The sequence below is a fragment of the Megachile rotundata genome, chromosome 16 (assembly GCF_050947335.1).
Source record: "Megachile rotundata isolate GNS110a chromosome 16, iyMegRotu1, whole genome shotgun sequence".
NCBI lineage: Eukaryota > Metazoa > Arthropoda > Insecta > Hymenoptera > Megachilidae > Megachile > Megachile rotundata.
Window position 1 is genome coordinate 2,934,264 of NC_134998.1, and position 15,086 is coordinate 2,949,349.

The 15,086-nt window shown below is 26.9% G+C and overlaps 3 protein-coding genes across 5 annotated transcripts; 2 read left to right on the forward strand and 1 right to left on the reverse strand.

The window, feature by feature from the left end:
* The first annotated feature begins 32 nt into the window (after positions 1–32).
* rogdi (rogdi atypical leucine zipper) lies at positions 33–4,474 on the forward strand. 2 transcript variants are annotated; one of them, XM_003702560.3, is made up of 6 exons: positions 33–278; positions 928–999; positions 1,080–1,214; positions 1,279–1,557; positions 1,682–1,891; positions 1,948–4,474. In XM_003702560.3, exons 1-6 carry the CDS (start codon positions 243–245, stop codon positions 2,014–2,016), a joined length of 801 nt encoding a protein of 266 aa, XP_003702608.1. In that variant the 5' UTR covers positions 33–242; the 3' UTR covers positions 2,017–4,474. The 2 variants fall into 2 exon arrangements, with proteins under 2 accessions (XP_003702608.1, XP_012139013.1); XM_012283623.2 differs by lacking the exon at positions 33–278 and adding an exon at positions 303–435.
* An 840-nt stretch (positions 4,475–5,314) lies between these two features.
* On the forward strand, positions 5,315–10,361 carry MFS10 (major facilitator superfamily transporter 10). Its single transcript, XM_003702542.3, has 7 exons — positions 5,315–5,715; positions 7,009–7,232; positions 8,253–8,489; positions 8,564–8,651; positions 8,718–8,938; positions 9,022–9,552; positions 9,658–10,361. The coding sequence occupies exons 1-7, from the start codon at positions 5,646–5,648 to the stop codon at positions 9,778–9,780; spliced, it is 1,494 nt and encodes a 497-aa protein (XP_003702590.1). The 5' UTR covers positions 5,315–5,645; the 3' UTR covers positions 9,781–10,361.
* LOC100879112 (protein CIP2A) lies at positions 8,940–14,829 on the reverse strand. 2 transcript variants are annotated; one of them, XR_013040913.1, is made up of 12 exons: positions 14,691–14,829; positions 14,331–14,552; positions 13,667–14,163; positions 13,422–13,599; positions 13,000–13,335; positions 12,723–12,928; positions 12,293–12,539; positions 11,978–12,208; positions 11,651–11,902; positions 11,364–11,586; positions 10,713–10,789; positions 8,940–10,231 (listed from the first exon to the last, which is right to left on the reverse strand). XR_013040913.1 is itself a non-coding variant. In XM_003702558.3 (11 exons), exons 1-11 carry the CDS (start codon positions 14,790–14,792, stop codon positions 10,782–10,784), a joined length of 2,502 nt encoding a protein of 833 aa, XP_003702606.2. In that variant the 5' UTR covers positions 14,793–14,829; the 3' UTR covers positions 8,940–10,781. The 2 variants fall into 2 exon arrangements, 1 of the variants encoding a protein (XP_003702606.2); XM_003702558.3 differs by having other exon boundaries at positions 8,940–10,789.
* Positions 14,830–15,086: the final 257 nt, after the last annotated feature.

The following is a 15,086-nucleotide window of genomic DNA, read 5'->3' on the forward strand; positions in this document are numbered from 1 at the left end:
AGATTACAATTAAAATATCATTCAACGATAACGATTTATCTGTTCAAGATCTCAGAATTTCATGTATGAAAAGATGACAGAGTTTATCTGTCGCGTTTAAACAACGACCACGTCCATTTGTGAAATTGGTGACAAATTAAACACTTTTAAGAAAAGAGTAGAAATTAGTCAAAAACTGTAAAGGCCGACATATAGAGCCTTGTGACTAAGAAGTAAGTGGAGACACCACCCGGTACAGAAAAATGGCTGACTGCGAGAAAGAGGAGGCTCACAATCTCGTAAGCTATTTGCCTTTGCTTACCGTTTATCTAATCACTTAGGCGACTTCGTCGTCTCGCGGTTCGCGATGATAGTATACCTTATCTATCATCGAACTAATCAACCTGCTCCCGCTGTTCTCATTGAAATAAGATTTTTGTGGTTATGTTGTCTTTAGTAAATCATTTTTCTGTCATGTTTACTTCTTATTTAAATATATTAATGCATGATTTGACAGTTTATTTTTCAAAATTTAGAAATGATTCTCATATGCAACCAACGGTGTTTGCTCCTAGATTATATTACTATATTATTTAATTGTTCTCATTCAAAGCAAGGTTTATTATTCAGTATATATAAGATTTTCTCATAAATAACTGTTAATAATTAACAAATTTTATTGTAAACAGTTTCACAGTGTTTTTAAATGTAAATTGGCAAATTAGAACACTTATAATTGTACTTTTTATATTTAAAATTTGAATTATAATTCTATATTTATCAGAGTATAAGATTATAGTGTATATAATACATTTTATGTTGTTGAATTATGGTTAATATCTTATATAAATTATTATTTATAGTACATATTTTAAAATTTAACTTTGACATAGTATGTAATTACAATATTATATCAAATAAAGAAGTAATGAAACATAATATTTTTAGCAAATGGAGTTTGAGTGGGTACTTCATGAAGAAGTTCATTCTTCATTATCACAATTAAGAAATATTTTAATGGTACAGTAAAAATTAATATTTTTTTAAAAGTTATAAATAAACTAAATAACAGGATTAATTTTTTGTAAATTATATTACAGGAATGTGCGCAAAGATTTCCATTAGCATTATTTGGTAATGATCAACATAATAAAACAGATAGATTTGTATTTGCTGCACCACATGATCAAGTAAAATGCATAGCAGTTTTAACTGGTGATAGTATTACCAATGCTGTAAGTAGTAGTTATTATTTTTTCTGTTTCCTATTATCTAATAGATTAAGAAATTTTTTTTTAGGAAGTGAATTTTAAAGTACAACGTCAGCAAAATATTAATATGAGAACAAGTATACAAAATGAGCATCCCTGGAAATTGCAACAAATACAGGATGCAGCTAATCATTTACAGCAAGCTATTGCTCATATAGATAATGTTGATCGTCATTATCTTTTTAAGACATCTGACGAAGTTATGCATGTATTAGGAAACATACTTGGTTGCTTGCAACGTAGTCGTACAAGTCTCATTGTTCCTAGGAAGAAAACCATTGATGACCTTATTAAAAGCCGTAATATGGTTAGTAATTATATTTAGACCATAAGCATGTTAATTATATAATTTATTATGCTAATTTGAATATGTTAATATAATTATTATATATTGATAAATATATAAACAAATATTACTTTATTTTTTATAGAAATCTTTAAATCCAAATCTACCTGAAAATTTGGCTATTAGTTTCTACATTCAGAGTTACAAGTTGGTTCTGGCAATATACCAGTTGGAAAATGCACATGGTAATGTCAAGTATGAAACACAACAAGCAGAATGTAGTGTTCCTTGGCTGAATGATGCTTTAGTATTGCTTACTATAGCATTACAGCTTTGTCAGCGACTAAAAGACAAGGTTAGTTTAATCTCTGCTGCCTTATATTTCTTTTTCTTATTTAAAATATTTTTCAGATTTGCGTTTTTTCTCAATACAAAGATTTCACAATTAGTACTCACGTTCCTTCTACAGTAAGTTGGTAATCAAAGTGTTTTTAAAACAGCCAAACAACATTTGATTGAAAACATCATGATTTTGTTTATGTATAACATGGTATGCCACATTTAATGCTATAGTAGCATTTTTTGATAACTTTTATTTTTAGAAATGAGAATGGATTCTAAAAATTCTAAAACTTGATTTTAAACATTTTAGATGTTTTAAAAATAAATCTTAGAACTTTTAATATACAGAACATTCAGAATTAATTTTTCAGTTCATATTTTTATTGATAATGTGTTAAATTTCATATAGCATGAGCATAAAATAACAATATAAAATTTTCTTGTATATTGCTACAAGATCTGAGATTTTAGTTACTTGAAAGTATTTTGTCAATTAGTTGTGTGCCTATGTTTATGGTATATTTTGTTCTATTTAATCTTGTACAAAGATTTTCAATTTAGAAATTAAGAATAATCATATATAATTACTGAATTAATTAATAGAATAATTAAGCAGTATATTTACTAAACTTCCTGTGATTGTTTGGAATGTTATAAAAATTTTTCTCTTATTAGATTTTAGCGTCCAATTTGTAGAATAATATATGCGAGTTTTAAAGTTGTTAACCACCGTACATAATCAACTATTATTTTAAACATTTTAATTAATTATTTATTTTATTCACCAAAGAGAATAACATTTAATTAATATATATTGCCATTGTATGACGTTCCTTTCATCATACTATATCTACTTATTTAAATGTAGGTACCTAAATTATATCACATCGATCATGAACTTAATATTAATATAGTTGTTGTTGATCGATGTTATTGTTATTTATATACATAGTTTAGAAATTAAGAATTAATAAGAATTTAAATATAACTATATTGCATATTTAGAATTGTCCTGCGATAACAATGATAAAAATATAACTTTTGGCACTGAAATCAATCTTGTCTGTTGAGTTAAATGGAAAGCCACCAAACATATAAAAATATATTTTGATTAAATTTTTATTTAAATGTTATTGAAAGTAATAAAGCAATTTAAAAATTTCATATAATACAGGCTGAAGTAATAATCCCTGCATTTAATTAAACTATTGTTTTATATTTTTTTTAATTTAGAAGTACTCGATTTCCATTTGTTTGCATCTTTAAACGAAATCGCAGATTTTAACATGATGAAGAATTTTTAATTATCATGAAAATAGCAAAGTATACTAACTTTCCATACAACTCAATATACATAATAAATTACTCTTGCATTGATATCTTGCAGTAAATTTTTTTTGTTATACTAACAAGTCAAAATACTTATTATTCTGTGAATTGAATTTAAGCAATTTAATTACAAAATTTCTTGCAAAAATTATTATGTTTTTAAAATAGTTATTAAGTTTATTCAGTTTTATGAAAGCAAAAAATGCAAAGAATTAAATATGTTTATTTTTATTTTAATTATGCTTTTAGAACATTATTGTTTTACAAGTGCTGTGGTATTAGGATTTTATAGTTCCATTTTATGCATTATTTTTCCTAGTTTCTATTGTTATGTTGTGTACTTATATATTACATTTTATTGACAATACATAAATTACATTTCTTTTATAGTAATTTGTTACGTTGATCTGTTATGTTTTACATGAAATACACAACAGTACTTAAACAGTGATCATTGAAACAATTCAATGCAATGTACTATTTATTTTATTCAGTTTATATTTTCTAGTACGGAAATAATTTTAAATATAATTTTTGTGTAAAAGATAATTTATGTTATAATTCAGTTTATAAAAATTAATAAAAGAGAAAAGTAATATCTTTAATGGGCTTTTTCATATGAATGATATATTTAATAACAATTAACAATTTATTATTTAGAAACAATATAATATTTACAGTGTTAAATATAATAAATATTGTTCTAATTGCAGGGTAATAATAATAGCTATACCAATAGTTAGTTGCATAATTAATAACATTTCTACATTTTTAATGGTTATGAATCTTTCTAGATATCAAAACTTATTAATTAATTAAATGTTACACTAAAGTTTAATCTAAATCGAGGTTTAATTCATAAATTTTTAGTCAGTAAGAAAAATGTTTACACATGTTATTACAATCAGTGCTATTTTTCTTAAAATGATTCGTTTTTATGTTTAAAAAATTGTTCTTAACCATTAAAATAGCAATTTAAAAAGTTATGTTTTCACAATAAATAATATTTGGAATTGAAATAGCAAACAGTAATTATAAAATGATTAACAACTTTATAAAGATTATACTACTAATGTTTTCTGATTATATATATAAAGCTTTAAGAAAAAGAGCACTGCTGTTCCTCAGCAAAGAGTACTTTTTCTCATATTCTTATATTGAAAAGAAAAAGTTATAAAAAATGACAATAAAAAAACATAAATGCTTTTCTTTACATCATTGTTACACTATCAATATATGCAAAAATAAACATTTTATTGCTAAGAAATTTTCAATTTGTTATTTGTTGTGCTCCTCGGGATTTAGTAACAGGATCACGGATGACTTAGTTTTGGAAGCGATATTAAGAATTAGAGTTCAGCGATAATTGGAAAAAACATGTTTATTTTGAATGTTTTACTTGTACAGGTTTATGCCAAATGATTGACATATGTATTGCAGAGTGACACATTCTTCTTAATTATAGTTACTAAAGAGATCGACAAGACATGTACCGCCGAAATGTAGATTCCTAGGAAATCAAGCGAATGGTCTCAGACTACAATACTGAATACTAACCTCTTAGGTACGATGCGCCACTATATGTAGTGGTTTTCGGAGATGTCATATAACGACGGGCCACTATAGTGGCTTACTCTGTTGACTCATTCGCTCACCGTAATATGCCATACAAACAGCACGCGCAAAATTCAATCGTACCTAATGTAAGAGGCTGAACGTACATTCGGGAACAAAATTGTTACTAATCTAAGAATATATTAATATAATAGTAATATATCATTTAATTCTTTATTAATTACATAAAATAATATATATAAATAATTTACAACAAAGGACATACTTCAAAAAGCCTACAGCATAAAGCTTAAAATAATTAAATATTATTGCGTACCAAAATTTGTAACAGTTAATTCAACAGAACTAAATAACTTTCAATTTATATTACACATAAAAAGAAATAATTTTCATTTTTATACAAACCAGTTAATGAGTCTAACACAAGCGATTTAAATATTATTCTTGAATAATTAACAAGGTCAAAAGGAATTTACATCTATGAAGTAGAACATTTATTTATTTGTTCAGTTTTAATTATTCAATTGTGGAAAGTCTACAGAAAAATAAAGCGCATGCGCAACTATACTCGTGTATAACAACAGATTAAATATGTGTTAGTATTAAATGACGTGAGCGCGCAAATATTCTCACATATTCGTACCAGTGGTAATGACAGCAGACGGCGATTTACTTTGTTCATATTATAACGTTGTTAAAATTGACGTTCTTGCATTTATTTGGCAAAGTTGGATATTACTTAAATCATCGTATCAGTAATGTGAATGGACAACTACGCGGAATAGAAGAATAATATCAATGCTAACAGTAACCAGCAGGTCATTGTGAAAGTGTCGAGTGTCCGATATAGCGCCAAGCAAAACATGGAAGTATTGGATCCTAGTGTTACAAGAGACGATCAGCCTCTGTGCATCAATGATTCTCTAGACAGAGGTTAGTTTCTAATAATTTGTTTATATCTGAATGTAAATATTTCTTTTTTAATGTACATATGTTCATTGTTATTTTTCGTGCAACCGTAAAAAGGAATTGTTTGGAAACAAAGGATTGATAGAACGCGCTATATATATATGTATATACACAAGTGTTCCATGCACTATCAGCTGTCAAACTTTGAATTGAATTATATTAATTCAAAGCAATTTCGAATAATTTTTTATGAATTCTTTCTACCTTGGAAAATGTACGTTACGATTGAAAATTTTATGTTTATAAAGTATAGAAAATATTTGAATATAATAGTAACAAATAGTAAAAGATATCGAAAATGAGAAAAAATCAAAAACTATATAAGATGTTGTCAGAAGATACATCAGGTTAACTGAATAGAGCTTTATATATTTATAAGAATTACAGTTACAACTTGTTATTTACATAGAAAATATTTACAAAGAAATAATACACTTTGAAATTTCTTGATACATTATAATGTACTAATACATTATGAAATTTACATAGATATAGATTTAAAAGCGTCATATTTTACAATGCTATAGAGTTATCTGAAAACTAGTTTTTTCTTTGCCAAATTATTACAGCTTATTAATGATATAATAAGTTAAAAGGACATAGTTGTAGAATATGCGTTTTTTACTGAGCCTCTCAACTATGTATCAAAGAAAGTAAAATAATCTGCTTTACAAGGAATATAACAAATAATATATTATCATTGTTGTGGTTAATTATTCATTATAAAATAATCAAATACTTCTTTATAAATATGCAGAATATTTTAATTTTTTCCATCTAAACATTGTCAATATATTTTACAAGTCAAAATAAAAGATAAATGTATAAACACATGTCATTGAAAACATTATTAAAGAATTATAATAAAAAAAAATCATATGCAGAATGAGGAGCAATAAACATACATATGTCATGATTAAGAAAATTTATATCCAATATTAATTAAAAGGTATAATATTTCTATAATTCCAAGCCTAATCCTATTTTAAAATGTTCCCATTTATAATTCCCATTAATATAACATTGATAATGATAAAAAATTGAATTTGTTACTCTTCAAAGTTGAGTTTGATTTTGTTTCAATTTGGTAAATGGAGTTACAATTGGAATTGTAAAATTACACTATTTTTTTATTAGTATTAGATGTAAGTATTCCTGTTCATAGTTTATATTGACAGTGTTTCATTAGGGAAAGACTGGGATATTCTTTATACAGTTAAGTCAAATTGTGTGCTGATTATAAAATTTTATTTTCAGTTAATGCATCATCTGTACCAACAGATACAAAATCATGTATAAAAGCAAGGTATACGTTGGGTTTTTTAGGATTTATGGGATTTGCTCTTGTGTATGCCATGAGAGTAAATTTATCTGTAGCTATTGTTTCAATGGTTAATCAAACAGCAATATCACATAATGATGAAAACAATACTTCTGGCGTTTGTCGTAAAGAAAAACCCATTAATGGGACATTTATACCCGTAAGTTTTTAAAAATTTATTTAAAATTAAATACAATTTGTTATAGGGTATACACATAATCAGAACTGAATGGAATACTATTATAGTGCTAAATAGTATATTTTATTTTATTTTAGATTATATGTGTACTTCTAAAAATAAAATATTTTATTTGCGAAAACAAATTTTTAAAATACTATTTTGAAGGATACTGAAATATTGAAATATTTTCAAATATATCAATTTTGAAAATATCAATGTACACTCAGTACTGTTCTTTTTGCTATTATAAACAATTTCTTAATGCCTTAATATCTTCTTTCATAATATTGTTGTCATTGTATTGTTTAATATATTGAAGTAGACACAAATTTTATTAAAATAGTATAAACATGTAAAAATGAAAATCCTTCATTTGTTGAGATTTCATTTTCTATTTAAAATACTATTCTTTTTTTAATTGCAGAACAATTGTTCGAAGTAATATTTGAGATATCTTTCTCAAAAATTATACTCAGCACTGAATATAATATTGTAATCAATGTTTATTGTTCTCAATAGTATTAATATTTGAATATCTATATTGAATATCTATAAAATAACAATATAAGGAAGTTAAATAATGTTACAACCAGTATTTTACTGAAGTTTGTGATATAGTATAATACAAACTGTTGATACAGATCAAATGTCAGCTTTAGTTGTGTTTTTTATCATATTACTCATGCAAATTTATCACTGATACTATGACCTAAACATAAACATTCTACAACATTCTACAAACCTAAACAGAAACATAACATTCATTTACGCCTACATCCCTTGTTTTTATCTTGTATGACTGCAGATATCTCTCAGCATAAAATATTTTGCTACTACATTTATTGCATTATAAAAAAATATTATATATTTTAAGATATTATATTCCATTTAATAAAAGATAAATTAGTAGTAATTTTTTTATAATTTAAGACCATAACTAAATATTAATAAATGTAATTTATTTTTACTGGTATTAAAAGTAAATTTAAACTTTTAAAGAGTGCAGGGGAGTTTAACTGGGATGAAAAGACGCAAGGTGTTATATTAGGTGCTTTTTTCCTTGGCTACGTAACTACGAATGTCCCAGGTGGTAGAATGGCAGAAAAATTTGGTGGAAAACTAATATATGGATTAGGAGTGTTTCTAACTGCTGTACTCACTGTTATTAGTCCTTTTGCAGCATATGCAGGATTAATACCATTTTTAGCTGTAAGAGTAGCAGAAGGATTCACAGAGGTAAATTCTTTTTCATAATAAAAAAATATATATATCATCAGAATCAAGTTAATAAAAATTCATTTCAATAATAGGGTGTTACATTCCCTGCAATGCATAGTATGTTAGCACATTGGGTACCTCCTTTAGAGAGAAGCAAATTTGCTGCAGTAGTATATGCAGGTAATTATCTACTTCTTACAAAATAATTCTTAAAAAATGTGATTATCCATACTTACTTTGATTTAGGTTCAAATTTTGGAACTGTTATATCTTTACCAGTGAGTGGATGGTTGTGTTCATTGGAACTTTGGGGTGGTTGGCCCCTTGCATTTTATTTATTTGGAGGACTTGGTATTATTTGGTATGCATTTTGGTTAATTTTTGTGTTTGATACACCTGCACAACATACAAAAATCGACCCTCTTGAAAGAGCATTTATTGAGGCTAGTGTGGAGAAGAAAGATGAGGTTGACTTCAAATTTATTTATTTATTATGTATATAATTGGTTTTATTAATTAAAATCTAACTTAGTTTCTTCTTGAAAAACAGGATAATGATGCAGGAGTTCCATGGTTATCAATATTTACATCAATGCCTATGTGGGCTATAACAGTGACACAATGTGGACAAGCATGGGCATTTTACACTCTTTTGACAGAATTACCAACATATATGGATAAAATTTTGCATTTCGACGTGCAACAGGATGCATTTCTTTCAGCACTTCCTTATTTAAGTTCTTGGTTAGTCGGCCTTGGTATTTCAAGTTTCGCAGATGCCCTTCTTGCCCGTCAGATTTTATCTCCCTTAGCATCATTCAAATTATGGAACACAGTGGCTTCAGTAGGACCGAGTCTCAGTTTTATTGGTGCTATCTGGGCTGAATGCGATCGCATGACTGTTATGATGATGCTTGCTGTACTAGGATCTCTACAAGGAGCCGTTTATGCAGGGAATCAAATGAATCATATTGCTTTAGCACCCCGATTCGCGGGAACCCTTTATGGGCTTACGAATGCGGCATCAAATGCTTGCGGATTCTTAGCACCATATGTTATTGGAAGAATAGTTCAAGGACATGTTAGTAAAACTGAATTTATACTAATAAAATTAAATTTACATGATTTAGTATTATTGATTGACATAAGAAATGTATTACAAATTTAATGTGAACTCATGTTATAGGAAACGTTGGCTCGTTGGCACACAGTATTTTGGTTAGCAGCAGTAATAAATGTGGCAACTAATTGCTTTTATTTGATCTTCGCATCTGCTACGGAACAGCCTTGGAGTAAAGGTAGCAGTTGATGACAAAATTTTATTAGACGTGAAATATTTAACATAGAGAGTAATTCATCATTAGACCGAGTTGCTCTCAGTTCATTTTAATTATTGTCAATTTGGCACAAATTTTGTTTTTAATACTATTTTTAACGAATTAACAACTTCTTATTGATTAAGAAGTCTTAACCTATGTTTTTTGCAACAGTATTTACTATTACGTTAATTTAGTTCAAGTACTGAACTTGTAACATTCCAAAGAAACTGTTCACATGACAATATCACTTTTAATATTTTGTGAAATCTGGAATTTCATTTGATTTTTTAATGACCAAGTTAAAAGAAATAAAATTCTAATGTAACTTAATTTATTTTAATCTTTCTATGAAAAAGTGCAAACTATAGCAAATATTTTTTGTATTTACGTGTGATAAATACTACAGAAATTTATATTCTTGTTTATACGTAAGAGTTTTATCTGTAAATAAAAACAGTCATTTAAAAATGATTGGCATGAAACAAGATATAATATCTGAATGAACAATTTTATTTTTGTTTGATGATAATAAAAAGTAATAAATGCGCACATTTTTTGTGCGATTAAATTATACAGGATATAAATTTTATGTTACTACTTATTATGAATATAGGTAATAATAAGGTGATATGTAAATTTAAAATAATGCCAAGGATAATGACACAAATTTCTCTCAGAAAATAAGAAAAATGACGGTATTAATAGTAAGATATAATTAAGTCGAGGCAACAGAATTTTATAAATGAAATTCTTAAATATCAAGTAAAATTGTTACTTTTTTTGTAGGTAACTATTTAATAATTTAGAAACACATTTAAAATTGTGATTATTGCGTACAACTTATATAATAGAGAATAACTTGAAACAAAAGAGCTTTGTTATGATTTGCTTTACACCTTAAGAGTTAAATATGATTACTTACTAATGATCATACTCTTTCTTTCTCGTCAATAAACATTTGCTAATTATTCATAAAAGTGTTCCCAAGCAATCAATTTACTAGAATTAAAAAATACTTTTATTTATGTTAGTATCATAATTTAAAAAACTATATTTAAATTTCAAAGCAATTATGAAAATGATACAGTGCAAATGAATGTACAAAAAGTATTATATAAAAATAAAAATATCAATAGTCATATATATTTAATGTATAACAAATGAAAAAAAAACTACAATGGTAATTAGTTTATACAAATACTGGTTTCCGAGTATTCAGTTTTTATTTCTTTTTGTATTAGAAAATGAGTATGTAAATTGCATGCAAAAGAAATAAAAAATTTTTTGTATCAGACCAAAAAATATAAAATTTTATGGATTATTTATGGAAATATAAAATTACACTGAATTTTATAAGTGGTAAAAATTGTATTTACAAAATAAACTGTGCAATTAATATTGCTGATTTTTTAATGTACATTAATGTACATATGTACGGACAACTTAATTTTCAATAGGTTTTATCACAAATGTAAAAAAAATATGATATAAGTAAAAAATAGTTTCATAAAATTACTATCAAATTGCTTTGATAATTTGAAAATATGTTTTAGAAAAAGGATGCAATGTTAACTTGTGCTTAAATCCTCCTTTTTCTTGGCAGTAAGTTCGAAAATCATATCTCGCATGCGACTTAAATCCGTTAATTCTGCGCTCATTTTTTTAAGAGCTTCTTCCTTTTCTGCAATATTTTGTTCATATGTATGCACTAATTGCAATAATTGTTGAGTTTCTTGTTTAAGTGCAGAAATATCTTTTTGATTAGATTGAATTTCTGCAGTTTTTTGTTCTATAACCTATTCAGAAGCAAACGTTTATTAAAGAATTTGTTGTAACAGATTTTAAATTATTTAAGCATACCTGTTCCTTTTTATTAAGTTGTTCTTGCATTTTATGGAGAAGCTTGCTTATTTCGTGATTCTTGTTAACCATATCCGTAATTTTTGCGTTTGAGTTTATACATTCAATTTCTAGTTCTTTTATTTTTTTAGTTAATACTTCAATTTTATTATTACTGCTTTCTAAATCATGTTTATGTTGCACAAGCAATATATTTAAATGATCAATGTTAGTAGATTTTTCTGTTACTATTTTTTTCAGTCCTTCAATTTCCTGTAAATGTAATTTTTATTTAAATTGTTTAAATGTTTCTGCCATTACATATTTATCACAAAACATGACACTAACTTGTTTTTTAACAGCAACAGCTTTCTTACTCTGCTCTTCTACTTCAGCAAGTTTCACAGTTAATGTAGATTTCACTCCTTCTAAACATTGTTGCGAATCAAACAGCATTTGATGCAAGCGACTTGATTCAGCTACTACTTGTGCTAATCTGTGTTGTAAACTGATTCCATGATTGTTTGCTGCCTCTAAACTAGATTGCATTGCACGTTCTGCGTGTCTCATTGCTGCTAACTACATATGTATTATGTTATAGAAAAATGGTAAGTATAAACTACCTTCAATTTGAACGAAAATAAGTTATACAAAAATAAATACCTTGTATTCATATAATTCCATTACCGCTGATGTGGTGATGTCACTGATTTGATTTGATTCATAAGCTCTTTGTAATTTTGCTAAAAATGTATCAAGCCGTTCTTCTTGTGCAAAAGAAAAAAGTGGAGCCATTTCTGTATTTGAATTTATGGATATTTTATTTCCAATATTTGGAGCCATCCCAGGAGAACTTTGTATTAATATTAGAGGTTCCAGTTGCTTCATACATAACGCCAACGCGGAAACACTTTTCACACAAAAACATGGGATACAATTTGCGTGTGATCGTGAATTTGTCTAGAGTTATTATTAATACCATTATCATTAATACTTAGTAATGAACTATAGTGACATTTTGTTTGAATGAGAACTTTTGCTAAACCCTTTTATATTCTGTAACATGTTTAATATGTATTAGTTTAAAATTTACCATTCCTGAGGAAATCCTACAGTTGATGTTAACTGCAAAACTTTTTGTTTAATATCTCCATCGCCTGTAAACAACGCATGTGCCATTGTCATTTGAATCTGTTTATTTCTAAGTAACTCAGAATATGCTGTTAACCATTGTGAATTATTAGTTGCCAAATCAGCAGTCAAAGCTAATGCATGTATACACAAATTTGTAGTGGGATTCTAAAACAGTTAAAACTAAAATCATGCCTATCAAATATTACAATTATTATTTTATAAAAAAAAAATAGTACTTGAATAAAATTTCCTGGCCAGTCACCAGTGACACACACTTCAGTATCCATCACTGGACTTAACAATTTATATATCATTTGTTCATTTAAGAACTGCATTACTTTTGTTCTAAGTGTTGATATTTTGACCATTTCTTGAAATAATTGCATTAATTCTGCTAATCTCATTTCTGTTTCCGAACTTAATTCATGTTTCTCTTGAATTTCTTCATTTACTGAATTTATTATAAGCATTAAAACAGAAGCATCAAGTTCTGCTAATACTTCAGAAAATGTTTTAGTACGTCTTGCATCAATAACTGTGACCCTTATTAAAGATAATGCCTTAGAACACACCTAGTGTTGAAAAAATTATTTTACACAGCTATTAAATACTGTTCATTTATATATTCGGAAAATGGTTGTTTAATAGAAAGACACACCTGTTCTACAGGAACCCAAGTCATAGCTGTTTTTACGCATGAAGGATACAAAGGTACTAAAGCAGACAATTTTAATTTTACCAATGATGACAAAAATTCCATCATAAGAGTAACACATTCTGGGTCCGGTTCATTGTCTTCTAATGTAGCCAATACATTTTCTACATCTTTTCCATAACTAACAGAACCACAAATAAAATATAATTACATATAACACAAGTTTAAACAGAACTTAAATAACTTACTGTGGATATGTAAGCAATACAGAATGAGAATGTTCATTGTGCCCAACATCTTGAAAGAAATCTATAATATGTCGAAGTAATAGAACATCCTTTTGTTTCATTGCAGTAACTAGGCTGCTAAATGTAACAGCAGCAAAATCCAAAATATATTTTTCTGAAATGTTTGTATTTGTATGCTCTAATATAATTAAAAGTTTACAACATTGCACACTGGTATTTACACTACAATGCTGCAGTTTTAATAATGTCCGTATAAATGCTTTTGTGTCAATTGTTCTCATTAAGGTATATACAGCTGGAAGGTTTTTGTAACATAGATTTACTAATACACCTAATGAGAGTGCAATAATGTCTTCTTCTTTGGACTGTGTTACCCATTGTGTCAATATCGATATTAAATAAGGTAAATGAGCTTCTTGCCAAGAAATTTTTATACCATATGTCAATTCTTGAAGTAGTTTTAATACTCTTACTCTTTTTTCGCTTGTTAAATTAGCCTAAGAAACATATACATGGAAACAATATAAGTATGAAAAATATTACAATTATATTTTAATACATTCTCAACACATAAATTTATATGTTTGAACCAATTTTCTATAACTTAGATTGGAAAGTGTGTTATCATTACATGTAAATTTACGTTTAAAAAGAAAAGATATACCTCTAATAATCTTGCCAATATGGGAGCAAACTTATAGGTATGAATCAAAGCTTGTCTTGCACTAGCATTTCGACAGGCATTTTGTAAGACATCAACAGCACTCCAAATCAAAGTGGTTCTAGATGCCAAAGAATTCATAAGTTCATGTAGACTAACATAAAATTCAGCCGCTATACTGGTTCCAGGGTCGAATATACTCAAATCCAATGAGGCACTTATTACCTTTAAATATAATTTTATTAGTAGAATTATAAAACTCAATCATTTCATTATAATTTTTAAATTATAATATATTCATAAAATTATATTTCTATGACACAGTAATTGTTTTTTTATTTCTGTTTGCAAAATAATACATACACCGAGATTTCGTTGCAAAACCGAGACAGTTGTTTCACTTGGATGTTTCGTATATTCCACAACCGCTGATATGAAAGTTCTCATATGTTGGTATTTTTCCATTATTTTTGTTTAATATTTTGGAAGCAATTATAAAAATATGATTTCCAATAAACTGGAATGACAATAAAACTTATAAACACAGTAAACTTGCTTTTCGTAACATATAAACACTCTAACTAAACCTCCTTTAATAAAAAGTTTTTATAAAAAATAAAAATATGTACATATGTGCAAGTATAATATGAATGCTTTTATCAATGCATTCCAGACATTAAACATAAGCGTTCTTTTGTTGTAAATAAACACAGTCATAAAACAGAAAATAATAAATTCATTTCACGGAAAAATAATATT

Excerpts from the sequence above, each read along its gene's own strand:
- rogdi (XM_003702560.3), top strand. The coding sequence starts at position 243 with ATGGCTGACTGCGAGAAAGAGGAGGCTCACAATCTC. Across the intron at positions 1,000-1,079 it reads AATTAAGAAATATTTTAATG|GAATGTGCGCAAAGATTTCC; the intron begins GTACAGTAAAAA and ends ATTATATTACAG. Across the intron at positions 1,215-1,278 it reads GTGATAGTATTACCAATGCT|GAAGTGAATTTTAAAGTACA; the intron begins GTAAGTAGTAGT and ends ATTTTTTTTTAG.
- LOC100879112 (XM_003702558.3), bottom strand. The coding sequence starts at position 14,792 with ATGGAAAAATACCAACATATGAGAACTTTCATATCAGCGGTTGTGGAA. Across the intron at positions 14,164-14,330 it reads TATTGGCAAGATTATTAGAG|GCTAATTTAACAAGCGAAAA; the intron begins GTATATCTTTTC and ends TATGTTTCTTAG. Across the intron at positions 12,929-12,999 it reads GGCCAGGAAATTTTATTCAA|AATCCCACTACAAATTTGTG; the intron begins GTACTATTTTTT and ends TAACTGTTTTAG.
- MFS10 (XM_003702542.3), top strand. The coding sequence starts at position 5,646 with ATGGAAGTATTGGATCCTAGTGTTACAAGAGACGATCAGCCTCTGTGC. Across the intron at positions 8,652-8,717 it reads TGCTGCAGTAGTATATGCAG|GTTCAAATTTTGGAACTGTT; the intron begins GTAATTATCTAC and ends ACTTTGATTTAG. Across the intron at positions 9,553-9,657 it reads GAAGAATAGTTCAAGGACAT|GAAACGTTGGCTCGTTGGCA; the intron begins GTTAGTAAAACT and ends CTCATGTTATAG.